The sequence below is a fragment of the Silurus meridionalis genome, chromosome 19 (genome assembly GCF_014805685.1).
Source record: "Silurus meridionalis isolate SWU-2019-XX chromosome 19, ASM1480568v1, whole genome shotgun sequence".
In the NCBI taxonomy this organism is placed as follows: Eukaryota; Metazoa; Chordata; class Actinopteri; order Siluriformes; family Siluridae; genus Silurus; species Silurus meridionalis.
Window position 1 is genome coordinate 11852544 of NC_060902.1, and position 24965 is coordinate 11877508.

Consider the following 24965-nt stretch of genomic DNA (forward strand, 5'->3'; position numbering starts at 1 on the left):
TAGCATTTTTTAAGTAGCATTGTATGCATTAATGTAGCATTAATTTTCTCTATGGTGATTAAGGTGTGATATGAAAGATTTCCAGATGATGACCCAGTAGGTTAAATGTCTGTTTATTTCTCAAGTTCAAGACTATTTTAAACCATTCTCAGGAAGCACACAGATACAGGCAGGTGAGGATACATGATTGAGATCTGAACCCCTGCCATTTAGCTTTGACTCCAAACAACCATATGGTGTTGTGGTTAGCATCAGAGTCCCCGATGTTTGATGTCCCTGGGTTGAGTCTGTGCTCTAGCATTCATTTATTATAAATTTAAGAAAAGAAAACTTGAATACAGGTGGGTAATGAGAACTGAACCTCTGCTATTTGATAGAAACAGAAACAACCATGTGGTGTAGTGATTAGCATTGTAGTCTCTGGTACACCATGTCCCTGGTTTGAGTCTGAGCTCTAGTTTTCTAAGTTTAAGGAACGAGACGTTAAATATGCTTTAATACAGGCAGGGGACGGGAACTGAACCGTGACTATTTGGATTTGACACAAAACAAAGTGGTGTAGTGGTTAGTATCACACTCTCTGGTGCATAACCTCCCTAGTCTGAGTTCTAGCTTGCCTTTATTATACATTTAGGAAAATAAAACTTGAATACGGACCGATGATGAGAACTGAACCTTTACTATTTAGTTTTATTGTACATTTAGGAATTGTTGCTTACATTATTGGGTTTTTGTTGTTTCCTTCCAGCAAAAGTGACTGCACAACATTCTGCAGTACTGCTTCAATCCAGTCTGTGTGCAGGTTCTGACTCGAAGTGTGACATCACTCTCCCCTCCCTGTTTTGTGTAAGTGTATATCCATCAATTATATCTCTTTAATCATTTAAATTAGCATGTGTCTAAAGTATTTCGTTTCAGTGATTTAATATTTATTGCCATTTTTCACTTTTCAAAATTGTCTGAATAAATGTTCTAATGTAAATGTTCATCAATATCTGATTCATCATCAGATGTTTAATACTACGTACAAACTCTCATACCACATCCTTTATTTTTATCTACTTATCTACAAAAACAGAGAGAACTTCGTTTGCTGAAAGTCTAGTGTGACTGCAACCTAAAAATCCAAATGGGTTATGGAAAAAAAAACACTGGTAAAATCAAATTTTATTTAATTTTTTTAGGAATTCGGGTAGGGAACAATAAATGGAATTCACTTTCGCTCATTACAATTCCTGTGATCTACTGATTGATCTGAATATGATTTAATTTCTAGTCATTTGATTTAGGCCAAATCAAAAATAAAATTAATTTTTTAATAAACCTAAACCCAAAATTTAGTTTAACTGGTCCTATCGCACTTGTCAAATAACAAAAAAACAGCAAAAATGAATGACAAAAGAACAGTGTTTACAAAAGTGTATTTGTGAATAATGCTATAGTTACTGAATAGTTAAAAAAACAGCAGCTTTACAAACAGTTGACAAATCAGATTTGAATCATGGGAAATTGAACAAAAACCATGCTACAACATTTTTCATCAGGAACTGAAAATGATTAATGAAAGGTTCTAAACTACGCAGATTTATTGAGGTAAAACAGTTTTTTTTTTATGCACAATATGCTACAAAATGTTTTTGGAATATATTAAAATTTTCAAGTAGGGCAAAAAAACAACAAAAAAAAAAACTCTAAAAATATACTAGACTCTGTTTTTTCTATAAGAGTGCAGGGTAGGAGGATAAAAGCCAAAGTAAAAAGTCTCCCCAAATGAATCATTTATCTATTCAAGTAGGATGGCCAAGTTCAGCATTTTCGAGATGAGCTTTAACATGTCTGTTGCATGCACTTCGATCACTGAACCTCTTCCCACAGGAAAGACAGCTGTACGGCTTTTCTCCTGTATGGATTCGAATATGCACACTTAGATGACTGGATTGCCGGAAGTTTTTATCACAGTATGGACAGTGATACGGTCTCTCTCCTGAGTGAACCCTCAGGTGAACTTTCAACAGTCCTCGAGAGCTGAAACTTCGCCCGCACACCACACACAGATTAGCTTCAGGGTCACTTTGGTAAACTGCAGAAGATTTGTGCCCAGGTTGAATGTTCCTCTCATTCATGCTCCCTGTGCTAATGCATAATTCTAAATCACAGCACAAGGCAAAAGAAAGTCAATTCACATGTAACTTATAACACATTATGCCAATCATTTAATATATATATGAATGAGAGTATGTCTGCTTACGACTTGACATGCATTGTTCTTCCTCCAACATCAATACTTCTGGAAGTCTCTCCTTTTTCCTACACGCTCTTTCATTTTCTGTCATTGGCTCCATTTTTCTCTCTCTTCCACCTTTTGGTACTTTGCCAATTCCACGAGCTCTTATCATAGAATATCTAAAAGTAAAATTAAGCGAAACTTAATACAAAAGAATTGCATTGACACATTTACTGACAAGTGATAAACAGTGTTCTAACAGGCAAATGATAACCCCTTTAACTTCCACTCTTTTGAGAAATTATATTATATATATATATATATATATATATATATATATATATATATATATATATATATATATATATATATATATATACACACACACACATATATATATATATATATATATATATACATACATACAGTTGTGTTCAAAATTATTCAACCCCCACTGAAATTGATTGTTTTGGTCGGTTTGACATTGATTATGATCATTCAGTCATCCTGCTTACAATTAAATCAAAGAGGCACGTGTAGGTCAGACAAATATAACATAACATTTATAATGAAATAACCACAAATGTCTTTTCTGAGCTCACATCATTATCAGTTTTATTCAACCCCCAAGTGACATTCAATCTTAGTACTTAGTACAACATCCTTTTACAGTTATAACAGCTTTTAAACGTGAAGCATAGCTTGACACAAGGTCTTGCAGCGATCTACGGGTATCTTCGCCCATTCATCATGGGCAAAAGCCTCCAGTTCAGTCACATTCTTAGGCTTGCACTGCAACTGCTTTCTTTAAGTCCCACCAGAGGTTCTCAATCGGATTTAAGTCTGGTGACTGCGATGGCCACTTCAAAATGTTCCAGCCTTTAATCTGCAACCATGCTCTAGTGGACTTGGAGGTATGCTTAGGATCATTGTCCTGTTGAAAGGTCCAACGTCTTCCAAGCCTCAGGTTTGTGACGGACTGCATCACATTGTCATCCAATATCTCCTGGTACTGAAGAGAATTCATGGTACCTTGCACACGCTGAAGCTTCCCAGTACCTGCAGAAGCAAAACAGCCCCAAAGCATGATTGACCCCCCGCCATGCTTCACAGTAGGCAAGGTGTTCTTTTCTTCATAGGCCTTGTTCTTCCTCCTCCAAACATAGCGTTGATCCATGGGCCCAAACAGTTCTAATTTTGTTTCATCAGTCCACAGAACACTATCCCAAAACTTCTGTGGTTTGTCCACATGACTTTTGGCATACTGCAGTCGACTCTTCTTATTCTTTGGGGACAGCAAGGTGCGCCTGGGAGTTCTGGCATGGAGGCCTTCATTACGCAGGGTGCGCCGTATTGTCTGAGCAGAAACTTCAGTACCCACATCTGACAAATCTTTTCTCAGTTCCTCAGCAGTCACACGGGACTTTTCTCCACTCTACGCTTCAGGTAGCGCACAGCAGTCAAGTCAGCATCTTCTTTCTGCTACGACCAGGTAGCGTTTCAACAGTGCCCTTTGCCTTGAATTTGCGAATGATGCTTCCTATGGTGTCTCTTGGTATGTTTAACATCTTTGCAATCTTCTTATAGCCATTGCCCTTCCTGTGAAGAGTAATCACCTGTTCTCTTGTCTTCCTGGACCATTCTCTTGACCTCACCATGTTTGTAACCACACCAGTAAATGTCTAGAAGGAGCTGAGTATCACAGTCATTTTAAAGCTGCCTAATTGGTGCTTATTAGGCTTTATTGCTGCTCCCTGATATCCACAGGTGTTTTCAATACCTGATTGAAAACACTTCATTGAACCTCTGTTCTTCAGAGTGGTAGTCTTTAAGGGGTTGAATAATTATGTCAATGAAGAATTCACAAAAGAAACATTTACTACTGTATTACAAAACTAATTGATGTCATTTTAGTTGCATATGGTTCTTTAAGAAGTCCTTGTAGGATTTCATTCTGAATACAATTACAAATGTACACTAAATTCCCTAAAACCATTTACAGCATTGGGGGTTGAATAATTTTGAACACAACTGTATATACTTTTTTTTTTATTTTTTATTATACGTTTATGCTTTCCAGTTCCAATTTTCACCAAACCAAATTTCACAATTTGTCCGCTTTCTTTGCTACTACTGAACACACAATGTATATACAGCTGCATAGCTGTGATTATTAGGGCCCAAGCACTAATTCACAAGGAAACTCAATAATGCAATCAATGCTTTAACACATTGTAGATTTACTTGAATGGTGAAGCACAGCCTTTTAACAACTACAAGCCAAACGTAGTCAGAAAATTTAAGGTTAGTTTTTTCACATACCGTAATTTCCGGACTATTAAGTGCACCCATATATAAGCCGCACCCACTGAATTTTACAAAGATTTTTATTTTGTACATAAATAAGTCTTCATTTAAACTAATGAACTTTACACAGGCTTTAACGAAAGACAGTGTCTGTTACATGGTGTAACGGGTGAAATATGTTGCGGCCCCGCTGCATTTTTCCAGTATTACTGCATGTGTGCAAGATGGAGGAATATGTCCTTATTATTTTCTGATGTTAATTTCTAAGTTTCTTTGACTAACCCATAACGCTGTTGCCAAGAAAAATAAAAAAGCAGGAGTTTTGGAAACCTGTCTAGGCTTATATGATTTCTGTTGCAACTGGAGTTAGCAAGCTATCCCATGACCCAGACTCAACGTGTTACAACGGCTTGTATCTAAACAGTAGCCTACCAGGAAAGTCATTGTTCACTGTCTTCCTCCTTCCTTTCACAACAATTTCTCTCGAGAGTTTATCTTTTGGCATCGTCGTGCGCATAAAAATCTCCATCGGTGAATCTTTTCTCCCGATGGCGTGCAGTCCGGAACACAGGTGAGGTACGTTTTTTTTCGTTTCCGTTCGGAAATTTCATTGGTCTAATGTTATGTCGCTCGGTTTTTTGGCTTGAAGTTTGTGAAACCGGGAAAAACCCATGAAAAATCCATAATTTAGACGCTTCGTTGTTTAAGCTTCAAAACGTTTATTTTACAAACATATGAGCGCTATAAGCTAACCCAGCCATTAGGGTTGAAACAAGCGAGTGCACTCTTGGTGCCGGTCCCAAGCCCGGATAAATGGGGAGGGCTACGTTAGGAAGGGCATCCAGCGTAAAAACGTGCCAAATCAAACATGCGGATCACGAATATGGATGGTCCGCTGTGGCGACCCCAATGGGAGAAGCCGAAAATAAGTTTATGAGCGCTATAAGCTCATTGAGTAAGCTACTGGCTGAGTGTTTTCAGCGCAGACCAGTGTGTGCATAAGGGCTTAGTGAGATAACAATCACTCAAAACTTACAAAGAAATTGGTGGCCACACTCAGAATGTAAGGACTATTCGCACTCATCAAATCATCCCCACTCGAGAGCATCCATCCAACACATCAGCCTCCTCTTAGTCTGTGTTCTTATGTTACAGCAGGTACTACAACTGCAAAATTCAAAGTTAACTGAAGCCCCACATCACACTTTTCAAGATGGGACCACAGGACGACCAAGAGGTGTTTATCAAGATCTTTAAGCCCGCCCCCAAAGCACCATCTGCTTCTGCACTGTCAAGGGAATCCTCTCACAGCTATCAATTTCAGTTTGCAAAACTCCTAGAATACCCAGAACTAAATAAAGCAATTTTGCAACAACAGCACAAAGTGACTAGCATTGCCAGTGATTTGGTTCGCCAACCTGAGTTTGCCTTTTCCCAAAAGCTCAGGCACCCTTCAAAGACAGTTACTGGAGGACGTAGTCAAGCAGTTTGTTACTAGACTACAGGAGGCAGTGCTAAACAAAACAGTCCAAATTGAAGATGACCACTTAGTGGTGCAACTGTGGACATACAAAAGCCTTCCATCTCCTTCTTTTTCTCATAAACTTCTCTTCTTCTTCTTTTGGCTGCTCCCATTAGGGGTCGCCACAGCGGATCATCCGTCTCTATCCCACCCTGTCCTCTAAATCTGCCTCTTTCACACCAACTACCTGCATATCTTCCCTCACCATATCCATGAACCTCCTCCTTGGCCTTCCTCTTTTCCTCCTACCTGGTGGCTCCATCCTCAGCATTCTTCTACCAATATAATTCATGTCCCTCCTCTGCACATGTCCAAACCATCTCAATCTCGCCTCCCTCACCTTGTCACCAAAACATCCTACATGCGCTGTCTCTCTAATAAACTCATTTCTAATCTTGTCCATCCTCGTCACTCCCAACAAAACCTTAACATCTTCAGCTCTGCTACCTCCAGCTCCACCTCCTGTCTTCTACTCAAAGCCACTGTCTCTAATCCATACAACATTGCAGGTCTCACCACAGTTTTATAAACTTTCCCTTTCATTCTTGCAGATACCCTACTATCACAAATCACTCCTGTCACTCTTCTCCACCCACTCCACCCTGCCTGCACACTTTTCTTTACTTCTCTAACACACTCTCCATTACTTTTTACTGTTGACCCCAGGTACCTGAACTCCTCCACCTTCTCCACCTCTTCTACCTGCAACTGCACCACTCCACTGCCCTCCCTCTCATTCACACACATGTACTCTGTCTTACTCCTACTGACTTGCTACCTGCTCACTACTCTCACCACAAATCACAATATCATCTGCAAACATCATAGTCAAGGGAGACTCCTGTCTGACCTCGTCCGTCAACCTGTCCATCACCACTGCAAACAGGAAAGGGCTCAGGGCGATCCTTGATGCAGTCCAACCTCACCCTGAACCAGTCTGTCGTTCCTACTGCACACTTCACTGCTGTCACACTGTCCTCATACATGTCCTGCACCACCCTCACATACTTCTCTGACACACCTGACTTCCTCATATAGTACCACAACTCCTCTCTCGGCACCCTGTCGTACGCTTCCTCTAAATCCACAAACACACAATGCAATTCCTTCTGTCCTTCTCTTTACTTCTCCATCAACATCCTCAAAGCAAATAAGGCATCTGTGGTGCTCTTCCTCGGCATGAAACCATACTGTTGCTCACAGATGGTCACCTCTTCTCTCAGCCTGGCTTCCACTACTCTTTCCCATAACTTCATGGTGTGACTGATCAACTTAATTCCCCTGTAGTTACTGCAGGTCTGCACATCTCCTTATGCTTAAAGATCGGTACCAGCACACTCCTTCTCCATTCCTCAGGCATCTTCTCACCTTCCAGAATCTTGTTAAACAATCTGGTTAAAAACTCCACTGCCATCTCTCCTAAACATCTCCACGCTTCTACGGTATGTCATCTGGTCCAACCGACTTTCCACTCTTCATCCTCTTAATCGCTGCTCTCACTTCCTCCTTACTAATCCTATCTACATCCTGCTTTACCAACTCCACATCATCCAACCTTCTCTCTCTCTGATTTTCCTCATTCATCAGCTGCTCAAAATACTCCCTCCACCTTCTCAACACACTCTCCTCACTAGTCAACACATTTCCTCTCCATCCTTTATTGCTCTAACTTGCAGCACATCCTTCCCAGCTCGGTCCCTCTGCCTGGCCAATCGGTATAAATCCTTTTCTCCTTCCTTAGTGTCCAACCTCTCATACAGCTCCTCATATGCCTTTTCCTTGGCTTTCACCACATCCCTCTTTACCTGCTGCCACATCTCCTTGTACTCCTGCCTACTTTTCTCATCACTCTGTCTATCCCACTTCTGTTTTGCCAACCTCTTTCTCCTTATGCTCTCCTGCACTTCCTCATTCCACCACCACGTCTCCTTGTCTTCCTTTCTATTTCCAGATGTCACACCAAGTACTTTTTAGCTGCCTCCCTCATCACTCCTGCAGTAGTTTCCCAATCACCCAACACCTCTTCAACACCACCGAGCCCCTGTCTGACCTCTTCCCTGAATCTCACACTACACTCTTCCTCCTTCAGTTTCCACCATCTTATTCTTCTTTCAGTCCTCACTCTCCTTTTCTTCTTCTTCGCCTCCAAAACCATTCTACAGACCACCATCCGATGCTGTCTAGCTACACTGTCCCCTGCCAACACCTTACAGTCTCCAATCTCCTTCAGGTTGCATCTCCTGCATAGAACATAGTTCACCTGTGTGCACCTTCCTCCACTCTTATACGTCACCCTATGATCCTCCTTATTCTTAAAATAAGTGTTCACCACTGCCATTTCCATCCTTTTAGCAAAATCTACCACCATCTGCCCTTCCAGATTCCTCTCCTTAAGGCCATACCTACCCATCACCTCCTCGTCACCTCTGTTCCCTTCACCAACATGCCCATTAAAGTCTGCCCCAATCACCAATCGTTCTTTCCTAGGTACACCATCTACCACTTCATCTAATTCACTCCAGAATCTTTCCTTCTCCTCCATCTCACAGCCAACTTGTGGAGCATAGGCACTGATGACATTTATCATCATCCCTTCAACTTCCAGCTTCACGTTCATCACCCTATCAGAAACACTCTTCACCTCCACTACACTCTTACTGTACTCCTCTCTCAGAATCACCCCTACACCATTTCTCTTTCCATCCACACCATGATAGAACAGTTTGAATCCACCTCCAATTTGTCTGGCCTTACTCCCTTTCCACTTGGTCTCCTGAACACAACATATCTACCTTTCTCCTCTCCATCATATCAGCTATCTCTCTCCCTTTACCCGTCATAGTACCAACATTTAAAGTACCAACCCGAACCTCCACTCTCCTACACTGCTCCTTTTCCTGCCGTCTCTGTAGACGTCTTCCTCCTCTCCTTCTCCTCCTTCGGCCAACAGTAGCCCAATTTCCACCGGTACCCTGTCGGCTAACGATACCTGTGGCGGTCGTTGTTACCCCGGGCCTCGACCGATCTGGTATGAAATTCTCATTTGTGAACCGCATATTTGATTTGGCACATGTTTTTACGCTGGATGCCCTTCCTAACGCAACCCTCCCCATTTACCCGGGCTTGGGACTGGCACTAAGAGTGCACTGGCTTGTGCATCCCTAATGGCTGGGTTCTCATAAACTTCTCTTAAAGGTACATATTATACATTGGTCGATTCAGACCAATCCCAGTTAGGGATTGTAATCCCAACCTCCCCATCCGTCCTTGCACCACGGAAACAGGGGACAATTCTCTTCAAACTGGTTCTGCCAACCGGGGTTTTTCCTACCCCTCCTTTTCAATGTGTCTCTTCTACCCTTCAAGTTGGTGACCCACAGGTGTGAGAGTAAGGCTTGAGCTGGTCTAGTGCCAAGGATACCAGGCTTTTCCAAGACTTTGGCTCCCTGATGACGAAGACTTCCACCAATCAAACTAGGACATACTGTATACCTTTGGGTATTCAATCAGTACATTCTATGCATTGGTAGATTCAGGGTATAATCGAAGCCCAATTTATTTAAAAGTAGGTTCAAGGTAAACAGTGGGTACCTAATGACTGGTAATGGTGTGTATTTATGGGGACAAAAAGGATACAAATAAAGGCAGCAGTTAGTCCCCACCTTACCCCTTCACTGATTTGAGAGACAAAGTGGCCAGCATTTCAGATATTGGGGGCTGCTGCAGTGTAACATTGCGTGTTATGTGCACAGGGGCTTGGTGGCCTTTCCTGGGATTTTGACTTTGATTAAATTGAATTGCACCAGCATTTACCATCTTCATGGATGGCTGAGTCAAGCGGTTAAAAAAACAATTAAAATGATTCAGAAATTCAAACACAAGGATGCTTAAAATTTGGTCATAAAGCTCAAATCCTAATTATTCGTAGTACAAGAGTTCCGCCAAGCCTTGTGTAGGTTAATCAAATTTGATTTACTACGTAGGGGCAAGCCGTATAGTGTTCAAGAAGTAAACTGATAAGAGGACAGCAATAATTCAGTATTTGCAACATAATATCCAACATATAAGTGCAAGAACATTATTGTCCATATCAAGTTCCAGAATTCTTGTCAAGTGGCAAGAACCCTTTGAGGTGCATGGTAAAATTGTCCATGAGGAAAGGCAAATTAATGCAGGTGGGGCACAGCAAAATATACCACTTCAGTCTTCAAAAAATAAAAAGGGAGTAAGAATGCGAATACTGCAAATCATGGTGGATGTCACAGGCAGAATTTTCCAAATGTGTTTATCTATACTCTGTCATTCAAATTAACACCACATTTAGACATCCCCAGGGGGTGGTGATACTCAGTCACCAATATCATTAACCAAAAACCAAGTGTGTTTGATCATGGTTTGATCCAGTTCAGTGTGGACTATAAAAGCCGACTTTGTGGACTAGTAAAATCAAATGTACCGTATAAATATGATCTGCTCAACTGGTTAGGTGCTGTTTTTGTTTTACTCAATTTTAAAATAGAATATTGACAGAACCCCGTGAATACCATGTCCTGGGTCAGAACAGCTTTTCTCCACTCTTAGTATACACAGAGTTATGGCCAAAGTTATGGCTCAGCAACTCCTGGACAGAATCCTGCACCCACACAATGCCTATCTGGATGACAACATAAATGATGGGCAAAGGCACATTCAGCATTAAGGCCTTGCATTCAGCATTAAGGCCACTGGCAATTGCCTTTCCAAATTAAGATTCAGCAATTGTAGCCTGCTCCAGACCCAAAATCGAAGAGGTAGCGAGACTGGCAGGCTATCATCATAGATCTGTGCCAATAGACAATTTTTCTGAAAAAATGCCTTTACATTTTCATGACTACAATCGTTTTATTTTGTTTTGTAGAAAGAGGCACTGGACAGGAAGCCTTGGGTCGTACTGCCACAGGGGTTGGAAAAAGAGGTGCTACACCTGTGCTATACATCAGCTGCAAGCTCTCTGTGTCTTGTTCTTCATTCTAGCAAGCAGCCACAAAAGTAAGGAGGAGGGGGGGGAGCCACAGGAGAGAGAGCTAAGTGAACCTTGTGTGCATGTGTTGAAAAGGACTTTGAGAAATCAAACAGACAAAAAAGCAACAAAAAAAAGCCCCTTTTGAGCTGTCCAAACCCTGCCTCCCAGCTCCTGTTTACTGGTTCGCCCTGTAATGTATCACAAGATCCGAATATTTGGCAAGACAGTATTTTAAGTCAATCTTACACAAAACGAGTAGAAATTCTAATGAGTGAGACTTACAAAAAAACTATCGGTTACCAGACTCTTCCCCACAAACCTTTCACAGGAATTTACAAATGTCATATTGAATAGGACATTTGAAGTTCCATTAAAAGAATGGAAAAACAAATCATACATTATCCTAATCCTTTAGATGTGTAACCCGCTACTGTTTTCAAATGTAATTGTGGCAAAATAAGCACATGCCACTGTTTTGGGAAGGGATATAAAAAAATTAATAATAAAACACTATATATACATAGGTGAAAGTGTCATGACATTATTTTTTAAGCGCCACGTGCCAAGCGAAATAAAATGTACACAATTAAAACATCAATTTGTATTGAAGCGTATCACAATGTCTTTTTGCAGTAGGTGTTTAAACACTGTAGAAAGTATAAGAGCAGATTTGTCGGGCATCGTACAAAATATACAAAAAAGCTACAATCCCTTGTTTAAAACTTATCTATGTATTTGGCAGGCATTGCTCTTTCTGACTCATCAGACCTCTACAAAACCGCCATTCTGAATTAGTACCGCACAGTCAGCACCGTGTCAGGGATACGGTCATCATCGAAGGGATAAAAGAAGTCAAGCTACAGGATGACTGGCAGGAGTGGGTGTGAGAGGCTGAAAGGGTCAAACTTTCAAAGTATTGCTATAGTTTTATGTTGTAACTTTCTTTTAACCGAACATATAATATTGAAAATTTGCTGAGCTTGAAAACACTTGACACCAGCTATTGACTAATGAGAAGTGCTAAGGAACTTCTCCATAGTTTCAAACTTAATTACACCAAGCTAGAATGATCTTTCTTTATATTCTGGGGGACAGTTTTAACTCATGTGTTTGCCTTATTCAGCATATGATTTACTAGGCCATGAATTTCTAAACAAAAAAACAATACAAATATACAATGTATTTCTGTGACCTTATAATTACTCAGCAGGCCATTTTTAGAAGCCTTTATATAAAAAAAAAAAAACACCAGTTACTTTCCCAAGTATGCATCTCACACCTGAAAGTTACTAGTCAAATGAGTGGACAGTTAAAGGGTTTAAAATCTGAAAATGTCTAAAACTTACCTTTCTCTCCTTTGGAGTTCTTTACCCTGTGCTGCTGGATCATAATTAACACATCCTTTAGGCTGACCCGTGTTCACTCTGCTTGATAATGGAAGCTGTATAGAGGGGGAAAACAAGACAGCATTATTAGAAGACAAGTGGATTAAAAATATATATATTTAAAAAAATGCCTTAAAAAGCAGGATCTCATGTGCCATGTTCTTTCATTTCAACATTCTGCCAACATCGTTACTGCACAAAAGAACACAGTTGGGACTACCGTGAATAGAAGTGACTGGAATTTGAGCATTTTAAGCAAATCGAGCTAACCATTCTACAAAGGTTGAATTAAACGGAATAAGTTGTTGTAGTAGAAGAAAAGAAAATTATTATGGCAATAATTTATGTAAACCAGAATCGCTCCTCTTAATTTTCGTAATCATTTTCGAAGACAAATCATGAAGTAATATCGAGTATTACTTCATGATTTGTCTTCGAAAATGATTACGAAAATAGAAACGGTATTGAATTTGTACACATCGTGTTACAGTTCAAATATAGTTATATCGATAATAAAAATCATAAAAAAACGAAGAAAAAAATCATTAAAAAAATAAATTAATTAAAAAATAAATTAAAAATAAGCATCTTGTCCTGTGTCCAAAATTCCAGACTCCCTATGTGTTGTTGCCATAACAACCTAATTGGATACACAAGAAAAAGTGCCTACATTCTGTGCAGGCAAATTTGATTTGGTTACTTGGATCTGCAATGGCTGCATGCTATTTATAAATCAGATTTAAGAATGAACAAAGCCTAAAAGAGATTATGTGAACGACAGAACCTTTACACACCCAACTAGCCAGTGAAAGCACTTCATAAACCTTTTAGTTTTTCTGTACATCCTGTTATGAACCTCAATTTCAGCCTAGCAACGTTCTTAAGCATCAGAATATCTAGTTAGTGTACAGTTAGTCTTCATTATACAGAAATTTTGTACGGTCCAAAATAAACCATCTGTAAACATTTTGTGCAGAGTTCAGCATTATCTACTTGTGATAGTTTCAGGATGCGTCTGGGAACAAGTGGTCAGCTTTAAATAACATTTCCATACGTTACAATAACATCCATAAAAACATTTATTAAAATTCCATTAAACGTCGACTACTATATTGGTCACAATTTAGTTTTTTGCCACAAAATTTTTACTGCCACTGTTTCGGTTTATGTTCATCATTTCTTTATACTGAAACTGTTTAATACAAACAGAAGCAGTGATGTGGCCTAGAAGCAAAACATTTAATTAATTAAATTCCTCCCTCATCTATACAATAAAGCAAATTTCCAACCATTATCTCTTATGTTAAAACTAGGCAGAAAGTACAACTCTGCATCAAACCAACAGCCCCTATTTGAAATGCTTACTTTATCCAGTTAATGTTCACAAGCTTTGCTGCTCAAATCAGCTCAATTTATGCCTTGTAGCACTGATGTAATTAACCCCCATGTTATTAGTGTAAACAATCCTTGCTCTGAAACCACCCACTTTACTGTAGCTAAGAAAAATAAATCACTTATCACAGGCATCATGAACAACAAAAAACATTACTGTGATCAATACAACATTCATCCATTTGCATAAGTAAAATACCAAAGCTATAATTTAAAGACTCGATCACAAAGATGTGCTCTGAATATGTACTGAATGTATAATCTGTATACATCGAAGAAGACAAAAACTAACTTGAGACATCGCTATTACTGCTGATGCAAATATTCACATCAATTTACATCCATTTCTAAACTGCTGTGAACATTACAGGACAGTAGGAAGATAACACAATATACAAATCAACTACAAATAACATTATTTGATTCCAAAGACATTTTAAAAGTAAAAACATAATACAAAATGTAAAATCCAAGTTTTTGTTAGGGAAACACTGCAGGTGCTTATTCAAACCTAATACATTCCAGGTAAAATGAATACTTCTACTTATAATCTGCATGTAATCTTTTTTTCTAACAAAAAAGAATTTATTATTTTAAAACAATACCATTTTCCAAAAACAACAAAAAACATTTATATTATACTATACGGATGTAATTAGTAATAGTATAATATAAAAGAAATATAGTGTCATTATTAAAAACATAAATTAATAATATTAATCAAATTAAAAAATATATATTTTTTCCATTTACACCAATTGTTGATTGGTATACAATATATATTGTATATATATTGTATATATATATATATAAAACACACACTTTCATTTATATAAAATTGTTATTATTGGTTACTTTACATGATGGGTGGACAGATTAAATGATCATGAAGAAGAAGAAGAAGAAAAAAAAAAAAAAAACTACACAGATTCCATCCAAGTGAATAAACCTGATTTATTAGGTCTCATTTACAAATGTAAAAAATTACTAAAAATACATATTCTTTGACACAGTTCATAATAGTAATAATATAATAAAATACAAATCCTGTTTACATCATGTTATGTAATTATTAATAATAATCTTTTATCAGTCTTTTGATATCAATGGAGCCAAAACAGATTTAAGTGTAAATTATACTTACAAATAATTCTTACATGACTTGTTTATTTGAAATGAATTCAAACTCAACAAACTGGACACCTGACATTTAACAGTCATGTGGTTTTTGAAAATACCATTCCAGATCGTGTCCCCAGTTTGCTGGTATAATACCCTTTACACTTCTGGGATGCTTACCACATGATTTTGGGGTGTGACTGTGGGGAAAGTCTGGACATTCAGCTGCAGGACCCTAAGTGAGTTTAGGTTCTGTTGTACAGTTCATTCCACAGATGTTCAATAGACATGATGCAGACCACTTGAGAGCATTTTCATGCTGGAACAGGTGACACTTCTGAGGAACTCTTTTAAAATCTGCCTCGGTCATTGCATTACTACCTCACCACGTTACTGTGTTAAGCGTACTTTCACATCAGTTACAGCAGCGCATTTTATAAATAATCTTCCAGAAATTACGATATTAGATAGATCTCCGTCTGACCCCGCAGAGCTCAACTGGGCCACTGAATACCCAGAATCAACGTTACGTTATACTCTAGATGATGTAGCCCCCTTAAGACCAAAATAATCAGGGAGAAAAAAGTAGCACAGTGGTATAATGATCATACGCGCACCTTCAAACAGACATTTCGAAAATTAGAACGTAAATAGCGTCAAACAAAATTAACAGTATTTCAAATAGCATGGAAGGAGAGCCTCCTAAATTATAGAAAATCTCTTAGTGCTGCTAGATCAGCATATTTCTCCACCCTCATAGAAAATAACAAGCACAATCCTAGATTTCTATTCAGCATGGTAGCAAAATTAACAGGAAATAAATGCACTGCACTAACATGCACACAATCATTAGGTAGTAATGATTTCATGATATTTTTTAATAATAAAGTTGAAAACAGGCAAGAAATCCAGACGATAAATATAAATCCAATCAATTTTACAAATAACCCTGTAGACAGCAGTGTAATTATAACAGACAATTAATTACAAAGTTTTACTCCTATTCAAGAGAATGACTCCTCATCAAAATCATTAACCTGCATTTTCGATCTCTTGCCTACAAGTTTCTTCAAACAGATAATTCCAGAGGTAATTTAACCTGTTTTAAAAATAATAAACTCTTCCATTAGCACTGGTTATGTACCTAGATCCTTCAAACTGGCAGTTATCCACCCCCTAATTAAGAAACCTGACCTTGACCCATGTCCGCTGTCTAACTACAGGCCAATATTAAATCTCCCCTTTTGTATCCAAAATTTTAGAAAAGGTTGTAGCACAGCAGTTTTGCTCACATCTACTTATGAATAACATTTTTTAAATGTATCATAGCACAGAGACGGCGCTAGTTAAGGTGGTAAATGACCTGCTATTGGCCTCTGATCAGGGTTTTGTCTCTTTACTTGTTCTGCTCGACCTTAGTGCAGCTTTTGACACCATTGATCACACTATACTGCTTGATCGACTTGAGAACGTTGTTGGAATAAAGGGAACAGCTCTCTCTTGGCTCAGGTCTTATTTGACTGATCGCTATCAGTTTGTTGATGTAAATGGTGAGTTCTCCACACTCTCTGAGGTAAAGTTTGGTGTTCCTTAAGGATCTGTCTTAGGCCCACTGCTTTTCTTGTTATATATGCTGCCTCTAGGTGAAATTATACATAAACATGTTATTGCTATGCTGATGATACACAGTTGTATATTTCAGCAAAGCCAGATGAAAGAGATCAGCATAACAATGTTGGGAAGTGTTTAAAGAAAATTAGACAGTGGATGCTTGATAACTTTCTTCTGCTTAACTCAGATAAGATGGAAGTACTTTTACTAGGACCACATGCAGCAAGAAGCAAACTTTCCAATTACGTAGCATCTCTGGATGGTGTTTCTGTTACAGCATGTACAGCAGTCAAAGATCTTGGTGTGATTATTGATCCTAGTCTTTCCTCTGAGGCTCACGTGATTAATATCCCCAGGATCACCTTCTTTCACCTTAGAAATATTGCTAAAATTAGAAATATGATGTCGTTATAGGATGCAGACAAATTAGTTCATGCTTTTGTTACATCTAGATTAGACTACTGTAATGCTTTACTGTCTGGGTGTGTGAGTAAGTGCATAAATAAGCTTCACTTCAGCCTAAATTCACTTCAGCCTAAATTAATTCATTAAAAAAAGTAACGGACAACGCACCATATGGTAACAGAGTTACTTTATTTAAAAAGTAAAGCGTTACAGTATAGGTTACTGTCAAAAGTAACTGCGTTACAGTAACGCGTTACTGCCCAACACTGGTAATCACATTGTGGTGAAAGAAACAGGTTCCTTATACTAAACTGTAAAGCATTAAATGTCCTCTTTTATCTTTGGAAGATTACAATTTGGAAGATCATCAAACATCAATGTGATGCACAGTCCATTCACTGTTCCAGTATCCCAGTTGCATCTTCTTGATTTGGATTTATTTTTTTTTTTACTCATTCAAGGACGTATCCTTCCTCCGCTTTCATTCTGGTCTGGAGAACACCATGACAGTGGGCTTAATTCCACCTTCAGAGGAAAACGCTTGACCTGTACTGGCCGCTCTTGTGCTGCACTATTAGCATCTGCATTTTCCAGAAATGGTAAAGTGCTTTCCATAGATAGAGGTACAAAGTCTAACAGAATCTCGGCCATCTTTTTTCTCTCCCTGTAATTTTTGGTTGCGGCCCTCCATTGCTCTCTCTTTTTCTTCCTCTCTGTCTCTGTCAGGTCACTGGACTTGACCCATTTAATCATTCCCAACTGTTTTCTTCTTCGATAGCTAAAACAATGGTGCGACATGGATTAGGTTCTATACAACCAATTTTAAAATACATAATATATAAATCTAAGAATGCACAGTTAAACTGCTCATGTTAAGGAATAAGGGAATAAGGAAAAATATGGTTATTTTTCCTTCACTCTCAGTTCGTACTGCCAATATATGGAAATGATACAAAACCAGATCTTTTAATATTAATTAACATATAACAGTCAGCCATAACATTAAAACCACTGTGAGGTGACATGAATAAAACTGAATATATCTTTAAAATGCCAGCTGACCAGGGGTGGTATATATTAGGCAGCAAGTAAACAGTCAAACAATCTCTCAAATGGGCAAGTATAAGGATCTGAGGACCAAATTAGCTTGATGAGTGGGTCCAAAATGGCAGCTCTTGTGCAGTGTTGAAAATATGCAGTGGTTAGAACCTACTAAAAGTGGTGCAAAAACAGCCAACTGCAGAATTGACAGTGTCATCTCCTCCCAACATTCATTGTTTGACGGTTTTGAAGACCTTCCGTAGGACAAACTGCTAAACAGGTTAATGACCTTAGTGCAGATTTTGACACCATTGAGCACACTATACTACTTGCTAGACTTGAGAACGTTGTTGGAATAAAGGGAACAGCTCTCTCTTGGCTCAGGTCTTATTTGACTGATCGCTATCAGTTTGTTGATGTAAATGGTGAGTTCTCCACAGTCTCTGAGGTAAAGTTTGGTGTTCCTCAAGGATCTATCTTAGGCCCACTGCTTTTCTAGTTATATATGCTGCCTCTGGGTGAAATTATACATAAACATGGTATTCGCTTCCATTGCTAGGCTGATGATAAACAGCTGTATATTTCAACAAAGCCAAACGAAATAATACAAATTTTACATTCATGAGAATGGCAATTTCCTAAAGGCAGTAGCCTCTTTAGACAAGCATAATGCACCCAACACACTACAAACTTTATTCAGGAAAGAGTTTAAAGTGTTGCCTTGCCCTTCAGATTCCCTCAGAGATCAATCAGTGAGATGTAATGGATAAACAAGTTTGATCCATGGAGGCCCCACCTCACTCCAACTTGGAGGATTTAAAGGATCTGCTGTTAACATCTTGATGCCAGATACCACAGTTCTTGTCTAAGTCATGCTTTGACTGGACAGAGCTGTTTTAACAGCACATTGGGGACTTGCACAATAGTAGGCAGATGGTTTTAATATTACGGCTGATCATGTATGGCTGTCCATCCAATCTGATGGCGTGCAGTTTAGACACCCCATTCAACAAAAGCCATGAAAATAATGATTAATGCTGGCCAGTCAATCAGGTGCCCTGTAGGCACACCAAAATATCCAGAAGGTTTCATTTGAACAGATTAAAAGAATGCAAAAACTGTTTTTAGTGCACAGTACCATGTTATAGCGAATCGAGATTGGAGGGGTATTGTTTACATATATCCATAATAGATTTCTTTGAGACATACTCCATACCTTTCTTTTCTTCTAGCAAGATACTCAGCTCTTGCATTTGGATCAGAGTTAATTCGCTGCCTGTAGCGTGCACTTTTTTCTTTGTTACTTAGCTGCATCTAGAAAACAAGTTATAAGAGATTAATGAATACATTCACAGATTTACAAATATATTTTCTCATTATATTGCACACAATTAGATCAAACCTCAACATTCACCCTCAAATATCAACTAGAGTATAAGACAAATGAATGCAATAAACTAAAATATGTTTTCAATTAGACTGTAATGAACTGTAGACATAGAATAACAATGCGTATAAAAGCACGAGTGGCACAGACAGCGGTTGCACCAAATTAGTTCTCATGTTACTTACATTTTTCAAATGCAGAACAGAAATTTTAAAACAGTAATTCTTCTCACCAAAGTTTATTATGAATTTAATTGTACAATCTTTCCTGATTTATAATAATAATAAAAAAAAATGATATGCAATTTATTTTAGAATGTTTTCTTGAGGTCATACCACATGACAGCATTATGAAGCTACATAGCGGTACATGAGAAATTGAAGGTTTTCTAAATTTGACAAAGTCTTACAAACCTTCTAGATGTTTCCAAGGATTCTTCGTTTGTTGTTGAATGATGTCGACTTCCAGTCACTGAATTGTATTCAACAAGTCTCAAAACAGTCTTTTCGTGACTGTTGTACCAGATGACACAAAATGCACAACTCCAAACAAATTGCAGTTTTATGAATCTTGGGGTTTTTATTTCTAAAAGAAGCAGATGGCATGGTCAGACTTACTTACAGTTCACTCAGAGTACACTCAAAGTGAACATGTCAAAACTGCGTCGAAAGCGTCAATATTTTGTCTGAGCACCATTGTTATCCAACACTGCCTTAATCCTCCTGGGCAAGAATTTCACCAGAGCTGCACAGGTTGTTGCTGGGATCCTCTTCCTCTCATCCATAATGACATCGCAGAGCTGCTAGATGTTAGATACATGGAGCTTCTCCACCTTCCACTTGAGGATGCCCTACAGGTGCTCAACAAGGTTCAGATCTGGAGAAATACTTCTGGAAGCCACTCAAATCACCTTCACCTTCAGCTTCCTCAGCAAGGCAGTTGTCATCTTGGCGGTGTGTTTGTGGTCGTTATGTTGGAAAACTGCCGTTCGGCCCAATTTCTGAAGGGAGGGCATCGTGTTTTGCTTCAGAATGGCACAGTACATGTTGGAATCCATGTTTCCCCCAATGAACCACAGCTCCCCAGTACCAGCAGCACTCATGCAGCCCCATACCATGACGATACCATCCCCATGCTTGAATGAAGGCAGGACAATTTTCTTGGTACTCCTCACCAGGGCGTCGCCAACACATGCTGGACAACATCTGAGCCAAATAGGTTTCTTAATCTCATCTCAGTCTCTTGATTCACATGATTCCAGTTATTCATGCTCTTGGACAGGTCGTCTTCAGCAAACTGTTTGCGGGCTTTCTTGCGAGATAGCTTGAGATGAAGCTTCCTCATGGGATCACAGCCATGCAAACCGATTTGCTGCAGTCTGTGGCGTACGGTCTGAAAGTAGAACTCAACTTCATTGATGGACTCTAGCGATGCCTGTTCAGAGTAGAACCCATCTTGAAAAACCTCTGTATGACCTTGGTCACTGCATAGAAACTTACTGCCAGGGTGTTACCAATCTTCTTATGGCCTCTGCCATCTTTGTGAAGAGCAACAATTCTAATTTTTAAATGCTCAGAGTCTCTGCCATGAGGTGCAATGTTGAACATCCAGTGGTCAGTATGAGCACCACATTTTAACTGCTCTAATACAAGATACACAAATGTGTATGGTGCTGTCAAGCAGACAAGAACATGATGAATAGGACATGAGGCTTTGCATGCTAAAGTAACATACAGCTAATATCAGGGTGTACTCACTTTTGTTGCCGGCTATTTTGACAATAATGGCTGCAGGTCGAGTTATTTTTAGAGGACAGTAAATCTCTATGGCTATACAAACTGCACATTGACAATGTTAATATATCCAAGTTTCATTTCTATAGTATTAAAAAATGGTTGCTGTAATGTGAGGTATGGTGTACTCACATTTGTGAGATACTGTACTATGTACTTATCATTATAAGTATCTGTGCAATGTAGCGGTAGAGCTACACCAAAATGTTCACGCTTCAAACACTTAGAAATCTGACCGCAATAGAACCCATAAGCCAAAGGACTTTTTAAACGTTTATTTATTACATTTATTTAATTAGCCATTTTGTTGATTTTTCAGTGTTTCTTGTGAAGATTGATGAAACCATCGATTCCATGAAGCAGCAAGATATTTCAGCATAAAAAACAGGTACCTCTACCAGAGAGTAAAGATAAACTATATATAGAGCTTTCAACAAGATGGTGAGCCAAACAGACTTTAAAATCGACAAAGATACATTCTATTTTTACAGAAATGATTAACTTTGGGAAAACTGGCCTTAGTGATTTTTACTATACATCTACGTCAAATATAGTATATATTTGGTTAATAGTTTATTTTTTAGTATTTACTCAAAGCATTGTGTTATCATAAGCTCTGTGACTATAATCTAGTCAAAAGGTACCTTTTACTTTTAAACAATTTATGAATATGGAACTAAATATCAAGCTTATTTTATGCTTCTTTTTTTTAAAGAATGCAAGCTGAAAAAAGATCACAACATTCTTGGCCTTGGCAGTGACAGTGGCACTAGAAGATTTCATGCCAGATACATAAGTAAGGACACTGAAATGCAATACACAGACTATTTTTTTCATGACTCAAGATGACATAAAAAAGCAAAACCTTCAGTGCATTTCACATTCACTGATGTATCACTTTGACAGGAAAACAAATCAGAAGGGGATTACTTTTTTAAGAATAAAACAGTCAAAGCACATGTGGAAAAATATAAAGTAATCCACATTGCTGCATTTCACCGTCAGACCCTAATGTCATTTTAAGGTCACCTAATGTTATCATTACTGAATATGTGCAGTGCGTTCGGAAAGAATTCACAGCACTTCCCTATTTCCACATTTTGTTATGTTCCAGCCTTATTCTTAAATTGATTAAATTCATTATTTTCCTCAAAATTTTACAAAGAGCACCCTGTAATGACAAAGTGAAAGTTTGAAAAGGGAAAGTTTTGAAAGTTCGTTTGAAATCTTTGAAACTCAAAATTAAGCTCAGGTGCATCCAGTTTCCACTGATCATCCTTGAGATGCTTCTACAACTTGATTGGAGTACACCTGTGGTAAACTCAGTTGATTGGACATGATTTGGAAAGGCACACACCTGTCTATATGAGGTCCCAGTTAACAGTGCATGTCAGAGCACAAACTTAGCCATGAAGTCCAAAAAAATTGTCAGTAGGCCGCATTTAAAGTCCCAATAAACCCAGTAGCCTCAATCATTTATAAATCAAAAGTAGTTCTGACCTGCGTTCTGAACCTTCCAAAAACAACCATCTCTGCAGCACTCCACCAATCAGGCCTATATGGTAGAGTGACCACACGGAAGCCACCCCTCAGTAAAAGGATGATCAGTGGAAAGAGGATGCACCTGAGCTCAATTTTGAGTGTCAAAGATTTCAAACAAACTTCTTTTACCTTGTCATTACGGGGTGCTCTTTGTAAAATTTTGAGAAAAATAAAGAATTTAAATCAATTTAAGAATAAGGCTGGAACATAACAAAATGTCCAAATAGTGAAGTGCTGTGAATTTTTTCTGAATGCACTGTATATATTCAGTAATGATAACATTAGGTGACCTTAAAATTACATTAGGTTCTGAAATGCAGCAATGTGGACATCCCACCTGGAGTTTGTCAAAAAGCACCTGAAGGACTCTCGGACCATGAGAAACAAAGATTGAACTCTTTGGCCTAAATGGCAAGCGTCATGTCTGGAGGAAACCAGGCACCGCTCATCACCCGGCCAATACCATCCCAACACTGAAGCATGGTGGTGACCGTATCATGCTATAGGGATGTTTATCAGCACAGGAACTGGGAGAACTGGGCAGGATCAAGGGAATGATTAATGCAGCAATGTACAGAGACATCCTTGATGAAAACCTACTCTAAAGCACTCTGGACCTCAGACTGCGGCACAGATTGAGGCGTGGCTCAGAATGTTGACATTTGCTGTAAAACCATTTTACTGAATTCACCCCTTCACCAGACCAGTAAAAAACAAAAACAAACAAAAAAAACCCCTCCACATTCTTTCTTCATCAGCTCTTTGTCTGTCCTCAAGAGATCACCACCTATGTGGTTTGATCAGACAGTGTGAATGCCCTTGACACTGAACTGGTGAAGTAGTTTTCACAGAAGGTGACTATAAGCCTTGTTTTGCTTTGTTTAACGTTGTCACCAGTTCGGTCCCAAGAGGCAGGTTACTTAGAGCAACATTAAAAAAAATGTGGATGCACTTTGATAGGCATTTTAGTAGGTTGTGGATGATGCTAGATAAACTGGCCCTGCAGAACAATTTAAAGCTGAACTTGTGTGGCTTGTTGGCAATATATTGGTGGAGCGTGCCAGCCTTGGTATATGCCACCATGACCTCACCAACACTGGGTTTGTAAGTGGGTTTAGTAGACATTTCTCATAAAGAATCTTAAAAAGGGGTGGATTTTGTAAAATTGTTCTTAGGCAGCCATTGCACTGCTGGTGATCATTAAAACAAATGAGCCGGTGAAACAGCTTGAATCTTTTCTTTGGCATATTTTTCAACGATCACACTGAAACACAACTCGTTGTGCCAGTAGTCCTCTGAGGGTGGGGATTTGCTCAGGGGTCCTCTGAGCAAATCTTCAATCTTTTTCTCACTAGTTTAGATTGGATACTCCTAGGCTGAATACAGATTGGTATGTTAAGCAATATGTTCAATCATCTTGTCAGTCAGTGAGTGTTTAGAAGTGCTGGAGGGTTGTCTTTATAGCATCAGGGGGTTGAATTTTGAATCAGGAACATGGAATGCCTCAATTTCTTTCCACTTCCAGATTCCGCCCCTAAATTAGGGGTGTCAATTGCCTCTGCCTAGTAAATTGTATTTCAAAAGCAGTGTCTCTGGTCTCCTTGCTTGTGGGGGCTAATAATCGGGCCCCTCTCGTTGCTCACTCTAATCTGCGAAAACCAGTCAGTATCTGGTATGACCACTATTTGCCTAACGCATTTTGCCCTGTACAATGAAAACCAAGATTCATCCGTGAAGAGAACACCTCTCCAAAGTGCCAGACGCCATCGAATGTGAGCCTTTGGCCACTAAAGCCGGTTACGACGACGAACTGTAGCCAGGTAGAGACTCTGATGAGGATGACAAGCATGCTGATGAGCTTCTCTAAAACGGGTTCTGACAGTTTGAGCAGAAATTCTTTGGTTATGCAAACCGATTATTGCAGCAGGTGTCTGGTCTCAGACAATCTTGGTGGTGAAGATGCTGGATGTGGAGGTCCGGGGCTGGTGTGGTTACACGTGGTCTGCAGTTGTGAGGTCGGTTGGATGTACTGCCAAATTCTCTGAAACGCCTTTGGAGACGGCTTATGGTAGAGAAATGAACAGGCAACGACTCTGGTGGACATTACTGCAGTCAGCATGCCGATCGCATGCTCCCTCAAAACCTGTGACATCTGTGGCTTTGTGCTGTGTGATAAAACTGCATATTTTAGAGTGGCCTTTTAATGTGTTTAAAGCATCTTGATGTGCCACACCT

General features: G+C 39.0%; 2 protein-coding genes across 3 annotated transcripts in view; both read right to left on the bottom strand.

Moving 5' to 3' along the window:
- The window catches only part of si:ch211-86h15.1 (uncharacterized protein LOC558435 homolog), a 63015-nt gene that overhangs the window by 27624 nt on the left and 10426 nt on the right, over positions 1-24965 (bottom strand). For both annotated transcript variants that reach the window (XR_006928655.1, XM_046874767.1), the window contains exon 3: positions 12402-12496. Coding sequence is in view for 1 of the 2 variants with exons in the window: in XM_046874767.1 (XP_046730723.1) it covers positions 12402-12496 (95 nt within the window). In the remaining variant the exon portion in view is untranslated. The remainder of the gene's footprint in view (positions 1-12401; positions 12497-24965) is intronic.
- LOC124402097 lies at positions 17033-22844 on the bottom strand. The gene is made up of 3 exons (XM_046874768.1): positions 22689-22844; positions 19225-19322; positions 17033-17745 (listed from the first exon to the last, which is right to left on the bottom strand). Exons 1-3 carry the CDS (start codon positions 22716-22718, stop codon positions 17424-17426), a joined length of 450 nt encoding a protein of 149 aa, XP_046730724.1. The 5' UTR covers positions 22719-22844; the 3' UTR covers positions 17033-17423.